The following is a 24887-nucleotide window of genomic DNA, read 5'->3' on the forward strand; positions in this document are numbered from 1 at the left end:
ATATGTATACGTTACATATATTTATATATAGTTCTACTTTTTAATCGTATATATCCTTGACACCGTGTTTTTTACTAAAATATTTTTTTAACATTACGAGCTCGTTCTTTTAGAATCACAGCTGCGTTAATCTCTGTTTTTATTAATATTTTATTTCACGCGGATTTTTACGTAAACTTGAACAAAAGTTCGTTTCACCAGCTAAAAATTGCAAGGCATATTCTACCTCCGATATCTTACGTATCTTTATATATTGTAATAATAAAATTATGTCGTTTCTGGATTATGATCATAAATGTTCAAGTATCATTTCACTCAAAATTTGAACGACTATTACAGACCCCTGTTTTCTTTAGAAGATTATGCACAGACTAACCAGCAACTCGACCGTCTTATCACTTGTCAATTTGAAGGCACCAGCTCGTCCTTCTAAATGGTTTTCCAATGGTCTCTACGCTCGTCTTGTCTCAATGTTTGTCGTCCCATTCTGCCCAGCATATCCCTGCTAAATCGTATAACGAGAGAAATTGACCTTTCTCCGGGAAATATAAATAAAAAATCTTAAAATAAAAATCTTCGCTGTACAATGTACTACTCGATAACGAGGCCGAGTTTCTCCATGTTAAATCAGCTCATCTTATTGTCTACGTTTACTTAATTGCTCATTCTTCTTCTACTGTGTTTCTTTCCTCTGTACCGTTACTTGCTCATTTGTTATTTCTTTTTCGTTTCGTCCTTTCGCTTCTCTTCTTTATACCACTGTGTATTGTCTTTGTACTAAAAAGAATATTTAACCCGTTTAAAAATAAATTAAACTAAATCAAACTAAATTAGATTAAATTAAATAATAAATCCCAATAAGAATTTTTCTCAAATATTTCTCTAATTCACATTCTCCGTCTCTCTGGGCGAACATCCTCAATACAGTGGCTCGAAAACATCTATCGCAAACAAACAAAGGATTGGCGTGAGATCGCGATTCATTACGCGTCTAATTAAAGGTTTGTCTCGCGATGTTCGAGTTCTCGTCGCGTAATATCCGCTGGAAAGGAGGCAGGCAGAATTAAAGTGGAGCTTGGGCGCGAATTAAGGAGGCCTCTCGGTCCGATTTCTCTGACTTAGAAGGCCATTTGCATCGGTACACGATTTGAAAAGAAAAAAAAAAAAAAAAAAGAGGAGAAAAAAAGAAAGGAAAAAAACCTGACCGTTCAAAGGGCTCGGTATCGAAGTCTTCTTCTCGGTGCTGCGAACGAACCTTTTCGCAAATGGAACGCCGTTAAAGAGCAGGTACCTCGAGGAACGGTGTAATTGCGGCAAATGGAGATTGGAATACCGAGATCGATGGCATTTTGTTGGATTTCCGAGATAAAGGCGTTTGATAGACAAAGGTGTGCTGTGTTCCCGCGTACAGCGGACACAGGAACTTTTGTTCCGCACGATAATGGGAATTTTGGTGCGAATTGGGAAGTGAATTGAATTTTTGAATTGTTCTAGTAGACGAGTTAAATTGACGTTAAAACGAGTTAAGTTAATAGTCGTTGTAAAACTGCGCTGACGTTAAAGGTTTTACAGTTTAGAGGGTTGAAACGAGTATTTTGAAACGTTTCGGAAGACATAAGGAGCTTTACTGTGACCATAGAAAATTTTAGGTGAGCGTAAGTGAATATCTAGGAACGTCTAGTTTTCATAGTTTACTTGGCATTGTGTGTGATATATAAAACTGAGGAGGAAAGAATGTGATATTGATACGATGTACATATATATATATATATATCGTAGCAGTAAATAATGACAGTTTTGTATTTTAGAATCGTTTTCTATCGTTAAATTGGATTTAGTATATTCATCTATATTTAATTAAGGATTTAATATAATTTATATTTTATTTGACGTATCGCATAGAACTGTTCAAAAATGCCATTTTTATATGGTACCAGAGACAGCGAATAAAAAAGAGTTCCGATATATTTTATACAAGGATCGGTTTTATTTTTATTATTTTGTTCGAGCGTAGGTTTAAAATACTATCACTGTTTTTATACTGTTAAATCGGTCTGCCTCGTGTCTTTTTGAATTCCATGCTAGATAATTTTATTTCCCTCTCTCAACTACTGCGCTATTGTTCTTCCAATTCTGTCCCATTCAATCAACTGTTCAACCTAATTTTTCAGGCGCAAAGAACCCAATTATACGTTCGAAGGCTAACAATTTTCAATTTATAATGAAAACAAGAAAAAACAACGAAGAGTTTCTCGAAACATTGGCGGATATAAAAATTCGAAGATTGATACAACAGAGTTAAAGTTCAATGTTTCTTTTATAAAAGGTACAATAAGCGAATCTTCGATATTTCTAAAACATTTCCAATGACAAAGATTTATGTCAGATTCGTAGAAATTCTAAACGAATCGACAAGACGGTAATCCGTTCGCCGGAACTTTGCGTGCCGCTTCAAAGAAGGCGGAAGACAATGATGCGAGCCGACAGTTTCCACGTGGGGCTTCGCGCCAAGTGAATTGGATCCAACGTCTCTTCGACGATTTCTACGGACGTTTGCTTTCTGACAGACGTCACGAACCATCTTTCCAAGGTAGATTTATTGCGCTTGGTCAGTGAAACAGCTCGAGCAACATGGAAATTTAATAGGGTTTCGTGCCATCTTCTTGTTCGAACTTATTCTATCTTCGACTAATTCGTGCGTGTACATGTCACAATATAAATTGCAGCGAAATTTCAGTTGCTCTAAATTGTTTCCAGTGTCTACATTTGAATATGTTAATCGATACGATTAACGTCGATCAAGTAAAATTACTTCTGTTGAAAAGCCATAAATTGGCTATGTTTTTCATCTGTATAGCTGAAATATAATAATAAAATCATGTTTATTTGGCGATTCGTCAAATTCTGTTTTACGATCATTTCTGTGTGACGTTTTGCTTATTTAAATACCGCTTTTCGATATATCGAAGTTTGAAAAAAATCGCAGATACCGAGCGGAAGCCAAATAAATCTGCAAATTCAAAATTCCGATAGGAACTCTACAGCTCGAAATCTTGCCAATTCTTCGTTCGATTAATTTGCATTTACCCATTTTATTCGCAAGATCGGTTCGCATGAAATCTGAATGAGACAGCGAATAAACAACTTCCTGTCCACGGAAGTAATTACATCTATGCTTGTAATATGCTAATCGAGGCAAGTTATCGCGGACCACGTTCGAAGTTCCTTAAGTCGGTCGACAATGGACCGTGGCGTGGATTCCACGAGGGAACTTTCGAAACAAAAATCGGCTCGGTGGAATCGTTCCAAGCGAATTAGCGTGCTCACCGGATACGACGTTCCTTTGCAATTATAATACGCTCAATTCCTCTACCACCTGACGTCGTTCCAACCCTCTTTCCCCATGTTTGCCATGCAGAAATTTTACTTTTTCTTTGTTCATTCACACGTTCGTGTTTCAATTTCGCGATTTTTATCGTCGATTGATAATACCATTGAAACAGAATCGATCGTTCGTAACACCGAGATAGATGAATCCTGACAAATAATGTGTTTTTTTTTTTTATACAGGAAGAAGTGTTTTATTTGTTGCAGCGTTCATTTTATGGACACGATATTCGATATTTTATGGGATATTTGATACTTGGTCCGAAATTGTTCCATTGCTGGTTTTTATTTGTGGGAAAGTTTGTATGGTGGATATTGCGATATTTGTATATAACGACAAATAAGTCGTTGAACTTTGTCACTTATATTTCGTATAACCGAGGAGATTATTCTAATTCGAAAGATCGGTTTTATTTCAATATGATTATACACTGAAGATTACTTGAATTATATGTAACTTTACATATACATGATACTTTCATAGTACCGCGTCATTAACGCAGGCATCGGCTTATGTTTCACAATTTACGAAGCATAAATTACCATTTTCAAAACGAACCAAGCGTCGATGAACAATTTAAACGTGAAATACTTATCACGAAACTCATTCCTCAGAAGATGGTAACCGCTTTCAGAACAATCTAACTAAACGCCGAGCCTCATTAACGTCAAGGTCAGTCACGTTAAAAAATTAACGAGCGTGGTGAACTCGCGTCCACTCAACCCCGCGGCGTAATAGCTTCAAGAACCCATTAACCCCATAAATTATCCGTCTATCTTACTGTCGAATGTACGATGACCCACCCTCTTCCTCCCTCTCTCTCTCTCTCAATATCAACCCTTGTCCCTTCGAAACCGCATTACGATATCGATTATAGCATATATTACGCTACTGACAATTACGGCGCACAATGCGGCCCAAAATGGTCAGACTTCTGCGTGAATTAGACGTTGCAAAACGGAGATAATGTGCCGATCGATCGTGCATTTTGCCTGACGAATAATTGACGATGCTAATGGCCAAGATGGTGGGCTAAGTCATCGACGATAATGTTGGGTCTTGTTTCAGGTCGAAGGAGTCATCCGAGTGAATCGATGCTCCATTATTTGACGAACGATGGCCATCGTCCAGGATGACGCGCGTAAACTGTTTCGAGTAAATTGTTTGGTGGATGAGTTGGAAAAATTTGGCGTTATCGGGTTAACGTATCTCTCGACTAATTCATCGCGATCACGTAATCATCCAACGAATCAAGCGAACTAAGGATCCAAGATTTACGGTCTAGCAGTAAATCCGGCGGTCCAAAGACTTGCTCTCTTCCTTCAAGACCAATAAAACAGTCAAGCAAACTACTTTTACAATTTGTACAACGAAAAATAACGTAGCGTAATTCAAATTGAAACTAGACGATTCACACGCGTCTTAGAAATAAATCCCACGATCTTCTGATAAATTGGACGCTCCAAAAAGTCTACCTTTCCTTTCATAAGCCGACGAAGATCAAATCAGTCGTTGAACGAACAAAATACCTGAAAATTGTTATGAAAGTAACCGAAGTAACTCTAAATATCAAAGCGAAATAACGACAAACGCGACTAACTCTGATACAATAAAATGCCTCCGATAGTCTGATACAAACGATCACATTCCACGATATCCAATCACGTATTTACATGTAACATATGTTGATATCCTCGATTTTTAGACAGGGACACGTTCGTCCTGGCGAACGCCGATCAAGATAAAAGCAAGATAATCACGCATCTAATTTCATACGTGCCTATTACCACGTAATATATAATTAGCTGTCCGTAAGGTCGGCGTCTGTGGTCCTGCGATAAGATCGTATTATTATCTCGTAGTCACGTTTAATCATATCCGTAGTAGAAGTGGATTCGCTATATTCCACGTGGCTCAGGCTGTCCTATACCGCTAAGAAAAATATTATGACCGGTGAGTAATAGCGATTAAGTATCCACTGATAAAGACATAAATAATAAACAGTATCGTGTTGCGCGATAAAGTTAATCACGATTCACGATGGAACAATGTAACGAAGGTAATAGCAATTTATAACGGTTGGTTCGCCACGGCTCCTTGGTAATTCTCGGAATGCGTGATGATTTAGAGGCCAGATTTATGGCCAGTTGTGCGAACCTTGCTATACGAATATTGCGAGGGATACCGTTTTAATCAGTCGAACGAGGGAAATCAATGGATAAGGAAGTTGCTGGCTATATTTAGATGTTTCTTGAATTTATGCAAATTTTATGCTGAATCGTGAACCTAACAATAGGCGTCTCGGTTGCTCTTTGAACGATTCTTCCAGCATTAGATTTATTTCATTGGAAATATCGCAATATCTCTTGAATTTATGCAAGTTTCCTGTTAAACGTATGTATCCAACGGTGTTTTGGTTTGCGTGTAGAGGATTCTCCAAGTTAGCTGGTAAATTTATAGATAATTAAAAAGATGAAAAATCGTCTGGTGTTGTTCTTAACTCGTTAAAGGGAGGAAATCGATGGATCGAGATTAGAGTGCTAGTTATAGTGAGATATTGTGCTTGATTTGTGAAACATTTATGTTAAACAGCGCAAGGCACAGTGTTTTACTTTATATTTGGGATATTTCTGAGAAGCTTATAGTTAGATAAGAAGAGAAAATTCGGTTGCTACAAAAGTCGTAAGAAAATTATAATGTTTTTCTGGAGATTATAAAAACTTTATGCTGAATGGTGGATGTATTATGATGTTGTCACACGCTCAAGAAGACCAGCCGCTCAGAAACAGTAATAGGATAGGCTAGACATCCTGCATATCACAGCCATCGAAACAATAATCAAATAGTAACGGAATAGGCGCCTCTGAGATGCACCAGATGACAAACCCTCCAGAGGGACTAAAACCTGAGTATAAAAACCCTCCAAAATAAGCGCTCACCCCAGTCTGTTAAAATATTTTGACTCAGTCTCTTGTAATACTTTGAACCATTCTGTAAGACTTTGAACCGTCACTCTGTTAGATTTGCATAATAAATTCTATCATCATATATAAAGTTCAATTTCTTCATCTTATTCGTGAAACGTTCGAACTGCAACGCGAGGAGATCACCGGCGATCTATCGGTTTCGTGATTTATTGTGTCTCCGACGTGACAATATCACAGTGTCATAAGTTTAGATAATAAAATAGTTAAGAGAAAGACCTAAGACATGTAATAGGAGAATGTGAAATAACGGGAGGACCAAAGGACATAGGAAAACGCTAAACGAGACTGGAGAAGGTTTAACAGAACTGAAAGCAATAATATAGAAGAGGAGGGCAAACGACAGGAAAGAGGCACAGCAAGGAGGCTAAAGACCAAAGTTGCAATAGTCATTAGTTGCTAATTTATAGTTCGTAATTTTAATTTTTAGAGGTAGAATAAGTAAGGTAGTGCAATAGAATAGAGTGGAAAAGAGGGTAGGTAGATATAACAGATGTAAAACCGAAAGTTCGTCCAAAGCCGAAAGGCACGGACTAAGCAACAATAATAATGATAATAAATAGTTAAGAGAAGTGTAGGTATTTGATAATTAGATAAGTCAGACAGAAAATTGCAACGTTGAACGATGTATGTGATAAAGTTATATAATAATAAAAATTTCTACGTAAATTATAGGTGGCCAAGAAGAAAGAAGTTTCCTGTTCAGGTAAATTGTATAGGAAATTACAGTATTTGTGAAACTTATGGAAATCTAGCCTTCAGGCCGGATATAATGAAACATTGCGAGAGACAGTACTCGTCTTTGTATTTAGAAAATTTCTGTCAAGTTTACGAATGCTTCAAAGGAGAGAAAAATGATAGCTATGCAAGTTAATTGTAATAACTCTTGGAAATCACGTAACTTTGATGCTGATAGCTGAACGTAGTAAATTATATTGCTAAGGGCTGTTCTAGTTTCAATTTAAAGGATTCTTGTTCATAGCGGCTAATTTAAAACGCAGAGATTTGTTTATAGATACAGAAAATTATATTCTTTATGACGAACGATAAGTATATAAAATAATATTTGCAGAGTTATACCATTTTATCTACCATTTCGCATCTAAATAATTTCTATGAAACTTTTAAATGCTTCAAAGGAAAGTTGCCGACGAGAAAATAGCAAATTTTCCAAATTTATGGTAGCTTCGCGTTCGATAAAAGGCACGCTGAAGAATACTTTATTTTAGACAGCTCATTTACAATATTCGCGAATTCCAATGAAAAACAGAAAAATCGATATCTACGATAGAAAAGTTTCAGAGAAGATTACAATAGTCGCGTGATTTATAGAACTATCACAATCCACGATAACTATAGTAATAATTCTCCCTTCAAGAAACTTTCGCTTCTAAAGAACCAACCTCCGACTACTAGAAAAGATCCGAAAGAAGCAGAAAGAAAAAAAAAAAAAAAGATCCAAAAGAAAATAGATATCGCTGACTGAATAACTCAGGAAGAATGTACGAGGGCAAGAAACACGTCGCACCGCTTGCGATATTTCGCGAAGACACACCCCCTGGTCCGCGAGAATTTCTCAAGGAAGAAAATTCCTCGGTCACTGCTTAAATTAAGCGAGGAAATCTGTCCTCGTGGCTGTATATCAGCGAAGAGTCACGACGTGCCGCTGCATCCGAATTAAGGATGCGCCCACACATACTTAGATTCGTACCTAACGGTCGCACAAAGAACGATGGCTCGTGTGTGTATCGCCTGAGGCAACGAAAGATAAACGGGAAAGATAAGGTTGGTGGAATGGTGAACGTGGACGAGCTCGCGGGAAGGATCACGCGGTTATTCCGGTTTCGATACACGATTAAATTATATAGATATCGCGTAATTGCTCGTATCGTTACGCCGATAAAATTTACGAGCGGCTGGCACGGCTGTTATTGGAATCAAAGTAACAAGTTGTACGCGCGGATCGGGAGCGGCCACGCTTTTTCGACAGCGATTTATGCCGCCATTAAAATCAGACAACTAGTGTCACGCGAGACGAGATTTACAGGTTGAACAACGTCTTTGCCGTTTCTTCGATCGTACGGACTGTTCGACATTAGACCGGTGGGTTCTGCGCGTAGAAATAATAAAAAATGTTCTGTTTCATTTCGTTTTCGGGTTACAACGAGTTTTATCGTTGGAATAATTCCATGGAAAGACGAATGTAGTTGAACTAATTTCGCCTATCTGGTCACAAACAGAGCTCGATATTTAACGTCGAAGCTTGTGTTCTAATCTTGTGAAAGTTTCCAATCGATGATAAATCGTCCTCGCGTTCTGCGCTCGTACGCACGCAGGTCATCTTGAACGCAGCTTGCGAAGATACGCGAACTTTCTTTTTATCGTTTTCGTGTGTAAAACCACTGCCGAAGTGTGGTGCTTACGAGCCATCCTGTATTCTACGGAGAAGTAGCCACGGAGAAACCATAGTTTCCGTGTAATATTTGGTAGAGGATTAATTAGTGGCAAGTTGACATAAATTTCGACAGCTTCAGTTAATAACATTTTAAACGATAGTACTTTGTAATATAGTTATCGATTTCTGTGTTTTTGTGGACAATGAGTATATTACTGTTGTTTCTTTAGTAGAATATTGGATTTTACTGCAATTTTGCGTTAAGTCAAGACGCAAGGTCTTTGCAACTATTCCGAGTTACAAAGAAATTCGTTTGTATATTTTTATGGTTACTGTACTTACTCCTATAGTTGAGCAGCTCTTCCTATTGTTAGTTAGCGTGTGCCTTTGTTTCAGCATTTAACGTATGAGCGACAGAAGGGGGAATTCTCTGGGTTAATGTCTTTTTCTCTTGTTTTGCGTTTTAGGAGGTTAATTCTTTAGGTGAGTTTGTGATTATCATCGAACAACGTGGTCGGGTCACTTTATGTTTGAAGAAGAATGGGAAGAGTAGAAAAGTTGGAAAAGAATTTATGACGTTGGATTATGTATTTTAATATGTATATTTCATATGTATATTACATTTTATAATTAAAAGTATATTCATAAAACACATCACTATAATTAAATTTTTTGATATACGTATCGTACCTTATTCTCGTAATTTGAAATTATTTGTTTCATTATGTTGATATCACGTTCATATTAATATTGTCATTAATTTCCTGAAATTAGAATTTTCCATTCTTTTTAATAAGAAATTTTTATTTATTTACCATTACTGCCTCTGCTGTTTTAAAATTAATTATTCGATGAATTTATGAAAGAGAAAAAAGATAGATATTTTTTAATTCAGAAAATTTTGTCTGTTATCATTCACCGTTAAAAGGAATCACGAAATTTTCGATGCTGCAAGTTCTTTCTATTTCATTTTCAAAATCAAATTTACGAATAACAACTTTCTGCTCGTTCAGCATTAATTCATAGGTACTTCATATCTCAACATAAATGATTCTACTAGATACTTTTAATCTAACACTACTACTCCTCCTCTTCTATCTTTTTCCATTTTACTTTCAAACTTCTTCTTCAATTTTCTCCCAATCTCTTCTCTCAATCTACTCTGCGATTCCCAAACAGGTCACGAAGTCTTGATTACGTTGCAAATAAAAAATAGTCTATTTTCCAGAAGAAATGTATTTTTATAACGATATTTCGCCAATCGCGATCCGCACGAAAGAGTTCGATCGGGAGGTGGGCGTCTCAAGATCTTTATAAAGTTTCTTCAAAGTTCATGCAACTTCTTACTTCATTGATCTATTCTCGTAGCGGATAGGTCAAAGATTAAAGACTATGTGCTACTTCTCAATCATCCCTAGAAATATTTAATTCCAAATGCTTTCAGAATCCATCGCGAAAACCATTTGCCCTAAACCACTAGCCATTCGTCCTCGAGAAAGCAGAAGACAAACACCAGCACAAATTGAAACCGAGCATCAACTAACCAACTATCGTTAGAAAAAATTCAGTTCCAAATGCTACGAAAAACCATTTACCTCAAACTATTAACCATTGACCCTGGAGAAGACAGGAAAAACGAAGATTAGCACAAATCGAAGCCGATTATTAATTATCCAACCATCCCTAGAAATATTTAATACCAAATGCTTTCAGAATCCATCGCGAAAATCATTTGCCTCGAACTATTAACCATTGACCCTGGAGAAGACAGGAAAAACGAACACTAGTACAAATCGAAGCCGAGTATTAATTATCCAACCATCCCTAGAAATATTTAATACCAAATGCTTTCAGAATCCATCGCGAAAATCATTTGCCTCGAACTATTAACCATTGACCCTGGAGAAGACAGGAAAAACGAAGATTAGCACAAATCGAAGCCGAGTATTAATTATCCAACCATCCCTAGAAATATTTAATACCAAATGCTTTCAGAATCCATCGCGAAAATCATTTGCCTCGAACTATTAACCATTGACCCTGGAGAAGACAGGAAAAACGAACACTAGTACAAATCGAAGCCGAGTATTAATTATCCAACCATCCCTAGAAATATTTAATACCAAATGCTTTCAGAATCCATCGCGAAAATCATTTGCCTCGAACTATTAACCATTGACCCTGGAGAAGACAGGAAAAACGAAGATTAGCACAAATCGAAGCCGAGTATTAATTATCCAACCATCCCTAGAAATATTTAATACCAAATGCTTTCAGAATCCATCGCGAAAATCATTTGCCCTAAACCACTAGCCATTCGTCCTCGAGAAAGCAGAAGACAAACACCAGCACAAATTGAAACCGAACATCAACTAACCAACTACCGTTAGAAAAAATTCAGTTGCAATTGCTACGAAAAACCATTTGCCTCAAACTACTAACCATTGACCCTGGAGAAAGCAGGGGAAAAAAACACTTGCACAAATCGAACCCTTCCAACAACCCCATCGATTATTCCCTCTGATTTGCAGTAATCGCCGGACTGTTCAACCCCTTTCCACCGACGAACACGTGACATTCGTTTCAACCCCCTAAACGCAACCCTGCCACGCTTACGTTCGGCCGCAGCAAGAAGAACGTAACGCGGTATGCACAAAGGGCTAACCGACGCGACGGGGCTATTATTATGACCAGCCTGGAATCAGCGGCCGGATCCGCGGTTATTTCCGGCGAAAGGGGACAAAGTAATTGCGGCGGGTATACCGGCGATTGGACGCGCGCGCGGCTCTCTCGCCTCGCGATTCAATTTAACGAACGAACCAGTGGAAAAACGTCGCCTCCAGGAAGGGGACAAATCTGATTTATCGATTCCTCTACCTTTGTTCTCTGACTGCTGCTCGGCGAAATTTTCCAGCGACTCGTGTGGAACGCGTTCATACTTTCGACTTTTGACACACGGCTTTGAGTAAAAGTTGGCATTATAATATTACCATCGTAGTGCGTGTAATTAGCGGACTGTGGATTTTTGATCGCTTATGAGAAATTTAAGGATGCGAAAATGCATGACACGCAAAAATGTATGAAATGTGCCAAGGTACGGTACTCATTACGATATTTAGCGGTTGGAACGAATTTCTGCCTGGGTTCCGTTTCTCTGATCGCGTTTATGGAAACGTGAATCGAATACGAATATACACAGTGTGATAATTTACTGGCAGTGATTTATACGTTTGGAACGTATCAATCCTGATCGGAAGATAATCTTAGTATACAGAATGTTTGCGAAATGGTGATAAAAGCGGAAAAGATGTGATTTCTGTGGTAGAAGCGAGTCGAAGATGTAGAATAAAGTTCTGTTATGTCTTTCAAAATCCTTTTTCTAATAAATATTTATTCATTTACGATACTCGTACAGAGACAGTCTAACAATTTGAAAACGAAATGGAATGCATAGTAAAAACAAGTAAATATGCACCATCCACCGAGTATACAATACTTAAACCCGTGTACAGAAACGTGCGAATACAAATAAGGTGAAAATTAAAATAATTTCATTAAAAAATAATCCACAGATTTTTCCTGTCTAATATCGATACCATGAGATTAAATGTAAAGTAATTTTTCTTCGTTACACACAGCTCAAATACAAAACGACGAATGATCAAAAACTACCTACGAACAGTCAAACAAATTTCAATAAACCGGTTCGAACAAAAAGTATGATACCGTTTGCACATGTTGGTAAATGAAAGAAATAAAAATAGCAGAGGGAAAAGGAAGAAAGGAAAACAAACATATGGAAGTAAAAGCAGTGAAAGGGCGTAACGTGATGGACGGTACGATAAAAGATAAAACGGCAGAACTGTAATCGTGGCAATAACAGAACGAGTGCGCACGATTACATTCATTCTTTGTGTGTCGTTCGCCAAGCTGATCTAACAGCGCAATTTACAAAAGAATTGTATTTGTTTCGTTCGTACAATCGCGTAGCTCCTTTACTAACGATTCAAAACGGAATCCTCTTTCTTTTTGAGAATGCAGCACCGATTCCGCCTCGTATAGTTTCAAAGACGCGCTCTCCACGGTGAAACAAATTTGCTGAAAACGAAAAAATAAAAAAGAAAAAAGAAGAGGGGGAAAAAATAACACGGGCATGGAATCGGACGCACTCTGTGTATAATTAAAACGAAAGGAAAATATGCGAGAGATGAATGAATTCTCGTTGGTCAAAGTAATTGGTTCTATTATTGGCAAGGTGAAAAAATTACTTTACGTACCTTTTGAAACGTTATATCAATTGGCTCAGGAGAATCATTTTTTATTATGAACATTCTGATTGCAACTAGGAAAATATTTTTAGAAGAGTTCTTAATGAGACGCGTGAACATGTGATGAAGGATCTAGGAATTAACAGCAGATGAAAATGATGAAATTTGGAGCAGAAGCAGAGATACTTTGGAAACGCGTAACGAAGAGAAAAGAAGATAAATGGAGGAACATAACTGAAAGATACGTAAAAGGGAAGAAAGGGATGAAAGCATCGAAAGTGTTTCGCATTTTTATCGCAAAATCACTATGGATTTTTTAGATTACAAGGGTAAAGGAGCGCGATATTTATTGTTGGTAGAGGAAAGAAAATAATCACAGCAACGAACGATAGAAAGAAATGATTAATTAACCGGATAGATCGAGGAAACCGCGGCAAACGAATTTATTTGCGGATTATATTGGTGCCTAGCAAATGTTGAATATTTATGGAATCGGTACGGCAACATTGTGCGCATTAAACGAGCACAGCCCTGGAAACATATTGGCCGGCCTAGGGACGAGAAAACATGATAAATATACTTTTCATAGGATTTTTCTGCGTAAATGACAGAACGCGTTGATATTACGTTTTCCGCCGGATTTATGCTTTCTTTTTCCATCGATAAATTCGCCACTAGCTTGGTCGGAAAACCATAAACGATACGATGGTTTTCAATAGTGACAAACGAAGAATACGTAAGCTTTGTCCCGAATTTGAAACAATTGAACATTGAATGTGTAATCAATTTCTGGTCTCTGCGAGGTTTTATGGAGTTTAAGAAATTTGAGAGATAACAGGGGAATCTAAGAAAGTTTGGAAATTTTGAACAATGCACCCTTCCATAAATGGTTTCCTCAAATATGATAAAATATTTGAACAATAACTCGAGCAGAGAGTATAGTAACTGTTTTTTGTTAATTTTTTTTAAACCATTTGCATTACCAACTACGACTTACACGTATTCTATAAATATGTAAATAAGTCAATAATGTTTGCACATTTAATACGGTGCAGTTGCTTCACTTTATTATTTTGTTATTTATTTAACCCAGACCTTCTCTTTCGAGTTTGCATAAAGAATTTCCGGATTTACGTTATATTACATTCTTTAATTCATGGGTTCTCTTTAAAATCCACATTACGCTTTATACGTATCAATTCATATAATATGAAATTTCAAACAACCATATATATTTTGTAACAAATAAACTTTACTTTAGTTGATTAATTAGCGAATTTAATTGGTAAATAATTATGTATCTTAGTTATTAATTAGTTAGCGAATATTGTTTTCTATACTGCTGTAGCCAATGCGAACAATCTATTTCTTTTAGGAAACTTAGAGTTTGGAAAGTAGAACAGTTTCATCGTACGGTGCGTATGGAAAAGTTAATCAGAAGCAAATTTCGTAACAGTATTTGCAACCGTGGCACAAAGTAGCTGGAAGGAAAAGAAAAAAGTTACGTATCCCTCGGATCGATTAACATAATTTTCCTACCAAAGGTTCGCCGAACTTCTTGGCAAACTTTAACGCATCCACCCCCTCTCGCTACCTTTTTTCCTTTCTTCCTTCCTTCTTTTTTTCTTTCTTCTAGTGAGAGAATTTGCACTTCAAGAAGTGGGTTAGCCCCAAAGTTCGAAGTAATTGGCTATTTAGCCTGGGAATAAAAAAAGAACACATCGATGGAGCGGGTAGAATAGAAGCGACTAACTTTCCAATCAGACGAGTAACAATGATTTTAATCGTTTTTCAATGATAAATTTCTGATCGCGCCAGAGTCGTCAATTAACAGATATCGCGATTATTAAATTACAACGTACGGTCTGGTTTCGAGGATATGAAAAAATGGGCAATTTGGTGGCACGTTAAAATTTGATTAATTGTTACAGCTTTAATATGTGAATAATAGCGTGATTCGACATTTAGCTGGTGATCATTACCGGCTGTTTTATGTAACGTTAAAATATACAGTGAATTGTAAAATATTTGCACAGTCACCTCTTTATTTTCGTATTTATATCTTAATTGATAAATATGAATGTAATAAATTTTACACCATCTAGCCATACTTTATTCTGACCGTAAGAAATTGGATCCTGAAGTTAATCCGATTATTTGATAGATAAATTTCACTGAAATTCGATTCGTTCAATTGTATCAATAAATTTATTCTTCTATATATTTATATAGGATAATCATTTCAAAGAACGAGATTAACAAAATTTTGGTTATAGAGCTGTTAATTAACATTAATATCTCGATTCTGAATATTTTATTAGAGTATTCGTAAAATTCTTTCAAATTTGCTTCCAGCAATTCTATGATTTATAAAATATTCAATCTTTCTTTCTCTCTCTTTCTATGTCACTACACTAATTTTAAGATATAGATATGATTAAAATTAATTAAATTAGAAGTTATCAGGGAGAATACTAAATTTAGGATTAAAAATATTTTTTAACGAATGCAACTACATCAAGCTCGTCTCGTTGTATACAAAGCTTTATTTTCATACCTAATTGAATATTCGATACTTACTATTTGGGTCGTGTATCCATCTTTTCTTATCGCCCACTTTCATTATACGCGTATCATCCTGTAACAAAAGAATATTTCCAATTAAAATTATACACCTACAATATCCTTCTCCGCTCTATTTCGCTAATTTATTTATTTAAAACATCTCTGAAGGTATTTTTTCAATAATCCGCCGCGAGCACACGATTTTACATGAAATCCAATAATGAAATTCTCTTCATTGTTACGTAACAACGAGTAATCCGCGCTTTGCGTAATCCGAGGTTACAAACACGAAAATGATAACAAAGCTGGTCTGTAGTAAAGAGAAGGAAATGGAAGCAAACGGAACGATCGTTGCTTCCTTCGAGACAATTAAAGCAAAACCCATTTCCCGTTCCTCGAATTTTCATAAATCCTCCATGATCTTTTCTCGATGCAAAGTATGCGTCGTAAAAGCAGCGTACGCCGGCTCGCGAAAATATTCAAACACTTGTACAAACGTTCCATGAATATTTTACGTGTATTATACGGAACATTTTCAAAAACTCATTAACACTGTCACGACATTCGACTGTGATTATATCCGTAATATTAATAAGTTTCGCTATTCAGCAGGATCATCTTTTAATACTTATTATTAAATACTTAGGATGAATATTCACTTTGTAAATTCATAGTAAACGTCTCGTAACTTCAATAAATCAGATTCATTTCAAATTTTGCCAATATAATGACGACAGTCGTGTCTTGTTGCAACACTAATGAAATTTTGAAATCTTTTATAAAACATACACGTTATTCACATGAAAGTTTTCTATGGTAAGCGTTCAAATAATTTCGTGATTATATCTTGTTTAAAGTGGCATTCCAATGAAATATATATGGCACATTGGAAGATCTTCAAGACGTATTGAGATCACTGATCAGAACAAACTTGTTGTCTTGCATGCATTTTTAGATCGGTTTCAGAGAATTTGCCAACGTAATCGTGACGCTTGTGTCTCGCCACAGTGACGATGAATCTATACGCATAATATGTGGATTTTTCTATAAATAAAAATTGCGTATAAATGTTGAAATACTTTCACGAGCGAATATACTGCAGCTCGCGTTTTTAGCACGGCCGGTATCGAAGGTTGTGGCTCGTGTCACGAGATTCATGGTTCAGCCTTGTCCTGCGCCAACAGTCTTTCGTCGAGTACCGCAACAACCTTGGTTGCGGTCGTGGGCGAAACGACCAACAACGATCGCTCATCACGTGCATAAAATTCAGGGTTGCGCGGTTAAAAACGAGTCGTTTTAAAGTTTAGGCCGAGGTCGTCCCGTGCTACCGAATACCAAGAGTGAAACGAAGGGATATCGCGAAACGCTCGCGTGATAGTTCACGTGCCAGTTTGCAACAATTCCAGGATAATATCTGAAATACCGAAGGAGAAACTGGCTTCATCATCTAGGCTATATTATTGCTGACCAACAGTTTCGAACGAAACTGAGTGGAGTTCGAGATCTTTCGACCGTGTTTTCCGAGAGGTTGCAGAAATTGGAGAGGTTGCGGACAAAATTCTGAGAGAGTGCTTGGTGAATTCAAAATTACCTTCTGTAACTCGTGTTCTTTCTAGACATCGTTTGTTGTTTTATTTTTCTCCTTTTCGATTTTCTATCTTTTCGTCCCTTTTACGGTATTGCTTTTTCCTTTATTTCCCTGTTTTCTTTTTCGTTTAACGTTTCTTTTCTTCAATGAATCCTATTGCTGCGTAAGAGAAGAGAGTTCCTTTCATATTTTTCCCTTTCTTGAACTGTTTACTTCTCGAGAACTTCTTACGGGACGTTCGGAGGATCAATATTATGATCAATAGTATCGTAAATATTTAAGGTTCTCAGCATTATCGTATATAAGAAATCCTCTAGACGATTAATGTAAATATATTTCAATACAACGTAGAGGACCTCAAATATTGACAATAATATTGAACGTGTGAACGTTGCTTTAACGATTCTTATACTCGTTGTATTTTTACTTTACATTGTTTGCAGTTATTTTCCTAACTTCGCGGTACTACAACAATAGATGATCAATTTTTTTCACTCAACTACCTCACTCTCACACTGTCCTAATGATATTCCACTGTGCACAAGGAAAAATAAAATGTAACATTTTTAGACACCGATTTACAATATTCATTTACCGAGTGATATTTTAATTTTCATGCAAATCGCGCCCACGCTCTGTACGTGGCATTTCGGTGAAAAACGTTCGCGTACTCGCGTCCGAATCATCAATTTACCAGGTTTCCGTTAAAAGTCGATTTTTCTGCTACTTTCTGTTAAACATTCTCACTGCTGTGTAACATAACGTAACAAGCATTAACGCGTTGACTGCTGATGACTCAACGTTGACGTCATGACCTGGAAGGTGGGTGACGGCATGTTAGCGTCACGCGCAAATAGCTTTGAAATGTCGTAGGAAAGATCGACGAGTTTCAAAAGACAAATATTTTAGCGGCGATGGAAGGCCACGCGAATTTCACATATTTTGTTCTGGCAGTCGCAATAAATTCAAATACACCGGCCGCAAAAAGTATTTGTACATACCATTAATTTCCAACGAAACACTTTTTATCAAGTTTCGCATTTCATTTTCATAGCATTAAATTTTTGTAGTGGCATGAAGGTACTATCAGATGATACGAAATGTAATATACCGGGTCTTAATTAATTACAAACTTTTGTACAAATATTTTTTGTAGCCACTGTAAATATACACCGTAGCAACACTTCATTTCCACGAAATATTATATTATATTTGCCCACTTATTTTCAAGAGGACGTGCATTTAAGGGGCGTCCTGAACTAGAATGTTCTAAAATAGCGTTTTTAGGAAAGAAAGAAATGAAGCTATTGAATTTTGAGGTATGGTTTTATATATATTTAACGAATACAAAAAAACTTTTTTTAAAGTAAAGAAGAAATTATAACAGATTTCTAAGATCCATCTCGTAATTCTTGACCGAAACAAAAAACCAAAAAAGGATTAAATTATTATATATTTTTCTTCTCGATGAACTAAAAAAAAAAAAGCAGAAAACAGTATGAAATTAAAAATTTTGGCGGGTTCAAAGAAAAAATGTGTTTTATAAAAAGAAAAAATAAACTTTAAGGTGCTACAACAATTATTTAAATAAACTTTTTGACGAACTTTTTTAGTTCATCGAGAAGAAAAATATATAATAATTTAATTCTTTTTTGGTTTTTTGTTTCGATCAAGAATTACGAGGTGGATCTTTCCCGCCGATTGAAAACTGCAGCCCATGAAATAGGCTTAGAAATCTGTTATAATTTCTTTTTTTACTTTAAAAAAAATTTTTTTGTATTCGTTAAATATATATAAAACCATATCTCAAAATTCAATAACTTCATTTCTTTCCTTCCCTTTTAAAAGAAAAAAAATTCACAAAAGGACGCTGTTTTAAAACATTCTAATTCAGGACACCCCCTTAAATCATTCGCATTGTTGAACATTGCTTGGTTCACGAAACTTATCTCGATAATTCTAAAGAATTTAGCGAAGGAACGTGCATTACCGATGACCATCGTCAACGTGTTAAACAAGAGAGCCTCGCTCTCGTCGCGTTTCACACGAGTATGCAATTAGAACGGAATGATATTTTACAATTAGCAGGATAACGGTAGTTTCTCGAGCGAAATTCGAAGACACGAGGGGTGCCGCTTCAACTATTTCGCCGCGTTTCGGACTTTCAAATTGCCCTGCTGCGAATCGCTGCAAACGACGAGACTCGACACCCTGTAATTATCATCGGATGGAATAAGGAATAGCTTAGCTTGTGAAACGCGGCGCAACGTCGAATTTACTGCAGCCAAACCATCGTCCTCGCCTAGAAACGAATTCCTTGTCTCTGCGAGTAATTACAGTGATCGGGAACGTTGCTAATGCCGGCCCTCTCGAAATTTATTAGACACCCTTCGTGTATTTTAACAGGGGGCGTGAAGAACAAGACGCTTCCTTCTGTCATGATTTCCCTGACTCTTTGCTTTTGAAATCCGAATACATCTGAATGACTTTGCTATGAAAATTCTGGTCACATTTAACGGACATTGACATGTACAATTTATCACTTATATCTCAAAAATTATCAAAATAATTTCTTTAATCTTCTCGTATAATAGTTTCAATTAATATTTGAATATTCTAACAACTAAAACTCATAAATATCTCAAATTGGTCCAAAATGGACATATTGGGTTGGCAACTAAGTGATTGCAGATTTTGTCATTAGGTGGTAATGACAAACTCCGCAATCACTTAGTTGCCAACCTAATAATTACGAAATTATGCTCCTCGTGTGTTAAACTGTACGTATTAACTGTCGTGTATAGACTTTTGTGTATTCTTGAAGATTAATAATGTTTATAACCAGAGTCGTAGAATATTTTTAAAGAGTGATAACGCGTGTGTGGTGTAAACGTGCAGTGAACCACTGTATAGCAAAGACATCGACCTTTTGATGAAATTACATCAGGTGACGCATTATTTATGAACCATAATGTAGAACAAGATTTTCTTGTGTCTTTGAGCGTCGATAAATATGGAGCGGACGACGAGTTTCCCCAAACGACGAGCGGAACACTCGGCATTCCGATTATGGAAATGTCCGTTTTCCCGTTGATCAATAATTAATCAGCGACGTAATCAGCTTTCGCGGAATCATCTCTTCTACAATGCATGGAATTATGTCGCTGTCAATCCGAAAATATGCAGCCGAATAATTCGGCCGCCTGCTGATCGAGAATTAATCATTTTATATGGGCTACGCCATTGTCATGATTCCCGGGCTGGTTTCGAGCATTCGAGGTATTAATTTCTCAAGAAATTACGTCAGTCAGCGGCCCATGTTGTATGCATAGTGAATTGCTCAGGTTCATGGCATAATTTTATTATCGATTAGAACTGAAACAGCTTTTCCAAAGAAACTGGGATCGGACAACTTTTTGGAAGAATTGGAATTAAAATTGAAATTTGTGGTTCAAGGGGAAAATTTTTGAGAAGAGTTTAATAATTCGCTGCGGATCAAATGTTCATTATCTATTTTATGGGAGAAGAAACAATGTTTGTATAACATCGAAGGATTTTTCATGAATTTCCATTTTTGTTCAGCATATTAAGATCAAAAGAATCAGAGAATTAAATTCTTCCTTTTATACATACAATATATATTTTTGGTCTGATTATTAGAATATATAAATGGTTCTTTCAATCAGGTTCATGAAACAAGATATACGATGAGGAAGGTTAAAGATATTTTCGTTTAAATAAGACTACAATAATGAAGATAGTCGCATTAGATGCTCAACAATGTTGGTTAAACAATGTGCCTTAGGTGCAATACACAATTGCGTTACATTAACAGCAACAACTTGTACCATGGACTTCCTCTAAAGCCTCTAAGAACTAATTATCCTACAAATATTAATACATAACTGTGCCTCATAGAATGCTACCTAACTTTCCGAGACTGAAGGTATTAAAATTACAAAGCAACTTACAAAATTATCATTGAATAATAAATACTACAGAAACAAAAAGGGTAGAAAATGAAAGAGGACAGAAACTACAAACTTATCAACAATTTCTACACATTCGACTCCCTTCTGGAGCAAAGGTTTCATTTCTAAAATTGTTAATACACATGATAGTGTTTAGATTCAGAAATTCAAAGTTGCAGAATTATATACTGAAATGTAATGTGAATAACAAATAAAAATTCTTTAATTCCTCATCGATAAATTCCACACACGTTTGATTCTCTCCTGGTGCAAAGGTTTAATTTCTAAATTATCAGTATGAAAGAATCCAGATTCACGAATACAAACCTCTATTCACCACGCACACCGAAACGTAAAATTTATATTCCCACTAAAAATTCTTCAATAAAGTAGTTTATAAAATTGTTCAATTAATTTCCGAAATTATTAATATCAAAAAATCCGGATTCGCGATATCAAAGCTCTATTCATCGCGTATACCGGAACGTGAAATTTTTATTCGCAATAAAAATTCTTCAATTCCTCATCGACAAATGCTACACGCGTTTCGTTCTCTCTACTGGAGCAAAAGTTTAATTTCGAAAATTATTAATACTATAGAACCTGAATTCACAAATTTAAAACTTTAGAATCATCGCGTATCTATCTATCTATCCATCTTTCTATCTAGAATCATAGCGAAACGTGAAAAATTTTTATTTCTAATAAAAATTCCTCCAATCATCTCGATTTCAAGATTTTCCAATTGCTCATCAATAAACTTGACACGTTCGACTTTTTACTCTACCATCGAATGAAATTTTCGTGCTACTTAACTCTCGAGGCTCGTACGAGATCGCGTATCGATCCACGTGAATTTAACAAGGTCGTTCGCCGGATACACGAGGATCTCTTCCGAGGGGGTAGATGTGCGTCGTTTCAACTAGGTGCATAACCTCCTATCGCATCGTTATTCCGTTACTCCCGGTCGAGATAACCTGCCACTTTTCGCCCGACGCGAGCCGACTGAATTATTCGTCGAGCCGAAAATGGCCTTTCAAGTCTATGAAGAACTGCTTTTAGGAGCAGGTCTCACTCGTCTACGGTGTATGCATTCCCGGGCACATGCTCCCGCGTTAAACAGTACCGGATAACGTTCCTCCAGAGACGCGCCACGATTCTTCCGGTTTCATTCATCCCGTTACGCTTCTGCTAACCTTCTCGACTTTTTAAAGTGCTTGCATGATTTTTGGATATACGACGATTGCGACTAGAATGATTTCTCTCTGTTGGCTAAAGTTAGAACATTAGATTCGCTTTCTTATTTCGCTTTTTGTTGCTCGGAGAAATATTTGATTTTAATATAGTGTCGTGAAAATGAGAAATACTCGGGATCCGGAATGAAGAAATATCGTGGAATTTTCTGAAATTTAAAAACCAACGTAAAATGACTGAAAAAGACCGACAGATCTTAGTTCTTTGTAGCATCGAAGAACAGCATCTATCGGATGAGAACGATGTAAATATATTGTCTAACGGTGAATATTTTCGTATGTAAATAATGAATGAAATGCAGCAAGTATACCAAAGCACGTAACGAAGAAACAAGAGAAAGAAGCAACAAGAGGGAAACACGCCTGTTGGTACAAATTACAGCGTAGTGGAATAAGTAGAGACGGACTGTGCGTAGTCAGACGGTGTTCTCAACGAAGAAACTCGAGAAATAACGGAGATGCAATTAGAAAACTCTTCAAATAACAAAATCTAACATCATAATTGCAATATTTCATGAATTTCTCGTTCTAAAAGTCATTCGTTTAATTTCCTGTTAATTAATTTCGAATATTTCCTAGCAGATTCTGTCTTCAATCTTGTTTCCTCGTTTCATCTCGCGCCCATCGCGTCTGATTACATTCAACACTCGCTTCGTTATCATCTTGCACAGGACAGGATATTAGTCTGACGTCAAGTAAGTCGAGAGGATCATCATCAATTAACATGCTTACTCGAAGCTTGTTCTTCTATCAACAACGAATTTTTTTCCGTAAATCCAAATTCGAGACGCGAGCAAGATTTGTAAGAAAGAAAAAGCGAAGGGGAGAATCTACGGAGGAACTGGGCCACGGAAGTTGGCCAATTAAGTGCCTTTCCACAGCTCTAGCTACTTGGTCTAAACTTGTTTCGAACCGCAAACGCGTGTCTGGTTTCCTTCCTAGGTAAACGACTCGTCGGCGAAACAAAACATTCCCGACGAATCCCTTGTTTGTTTTAGCCTTCGTTTGTCCGCAGCTAAAATATCTCGTGATGCAGTTTCGTTCGTGAAATTTTCTTTTTTCACTCGTTTGACAAACATTCTTTGAAGTACGTATAACGATAAATAAGATAAAAAAGTCTGATGTGGATTTAGCAAAATTATTTCCCATCGTCCGAGGACCCCTATAATACAGAGACTAATAATTTTTCACAACCAACAATATTTATTTTTATATGCTGGACGTAAATTAAGTATTACGCAAATCTGCGAGCATATTTCTCTAATAGCTTAAAAAATGATATCCGGATAGAAATTTGTTTCAGCAAATATATTACAACACGCATAGAACTCTTTCCATCTTTGCACTGTTCAATTTTCAATAAATCATAAACATTCACACAATTACCATTAACTTCTTTACACCCAGTGACGAGATGATTTTTTGAATAAAGATCAATCGCGTTATCTCATCTTACCCTATCGACGATTTCACTAATTTGATTAATTTCGTTAACAAGATTTTTCTGTTATTAACTGTTTTTTACTCCGAAGTTTTTCATATCAATGGAATATGTATATTTTCTACCATCCTTAAAGTATAGCAACGATACAACAATGCCAATAACAATAGCGACATTAATATTCGTATTAATAGCAATAATAGCCAGCGTTGCGTGGAAAATAAATGACATCGCATTACGAAATATCCAAACATGCGAAACATTGCACGACGTCACGTCGCGAGATATTTCGTGCACGGACGCGAAACGCTCAAACACGATCCAAGAATATTGCGAAACGTCCCCTCCGATCTAGAGATCTTCTCTTCTGGTGGCTGGCAAATATCTCTTTTCGTCGTCTGGACGTCTAGAGAAATGATACGTGGAGGGGAGAGGGTTAAGAGAGGTTGGAGAGACGCCAACTGGAAGCGTCCTGTAAAAATGGCCCTGCACGCGGAGAACGGCATCGACATTTTTATAAGTCGATTCCACGTACCACGTCGAGCGTGTCTACGGTTTCCCGCAGAAGAGTTCACCGGGGAGGAAGGTGAAAACGTGTGTCTGGAAATTGTGCACGAGCTAATTGGGTCGGGAACTTTTCTAGTTTGGCGTTTTCGCGTTTCCACCCTATGATGTCTCGTGTCTCGCAATTGCTGGCCCTCGTTTTGTTGGCTGCATTTCGAGCAGATAATCTACGATAGTTTAGAGATTGGATAAGCGTCTAATAGTTCGTCGAATTGTTCGGCACTGCCGAGGAATTTGGAAACGTTTCTCCTGTTAATTTCTCATTTGGTAAAGTGGTGATCCGTTAAAGCCAGCAAGACGTTCCAAGTTTTAGAATTGTCTCGATTCAAAGATGCTCTTCGGTTCATTTATCGTCATTGCTTGTTTCTGCACATAAAGTCCATGTAAAAACAAATACGCAGACGAGATGTGCTATAAACCGACATATCACGGTGAAAATGTAAAGCTTAACAAATGTGGACATTGACAAT

At 36.7% G+C, this 24887-nt stretch overlaps 1 protein-coding gene across 1 annotated transcript in view; it reads right to left on the reverse strand.

The window, feature by feature from the left end:
• The window catches only part of LOC117240381 (proteoglycan Cow), a 243542-nt gene that overhangs the window by 75841 nt on the left and 142814 nt on the right, over nucleotides 1–24887 (reverse strand). The window contains exon 2 of the mRNA XM_033506397.1: nucleotides 15616–15673. Within this exon, the coding sequence (XP_033362288.1) occupies nucleotides 15616–15673 (58 nt within the window). The remainder of the gene's footprint in view (nucleotides 1–15615; nucleotides 15674–24887) is intronic.

Source organism: Bombus vosnesenskii, unplaced genomic scaffold (assembly GCF_011952255.1).
Source record: "Bombus vosnesenskii isolate JDL3184/JDL3185 unplaced genomic scaffold, Bvos_JDL3184-5_v1.1 scf7180000014621, whole genome shotgun sequence".
Classification (NCBI taxonomy): domain Eukaryota; kingdom Metazoa; phylum Arthropoda; class Insecta; order Hymenoptera; family Apidae; genus Bombus; species Bombus vosnesenskii.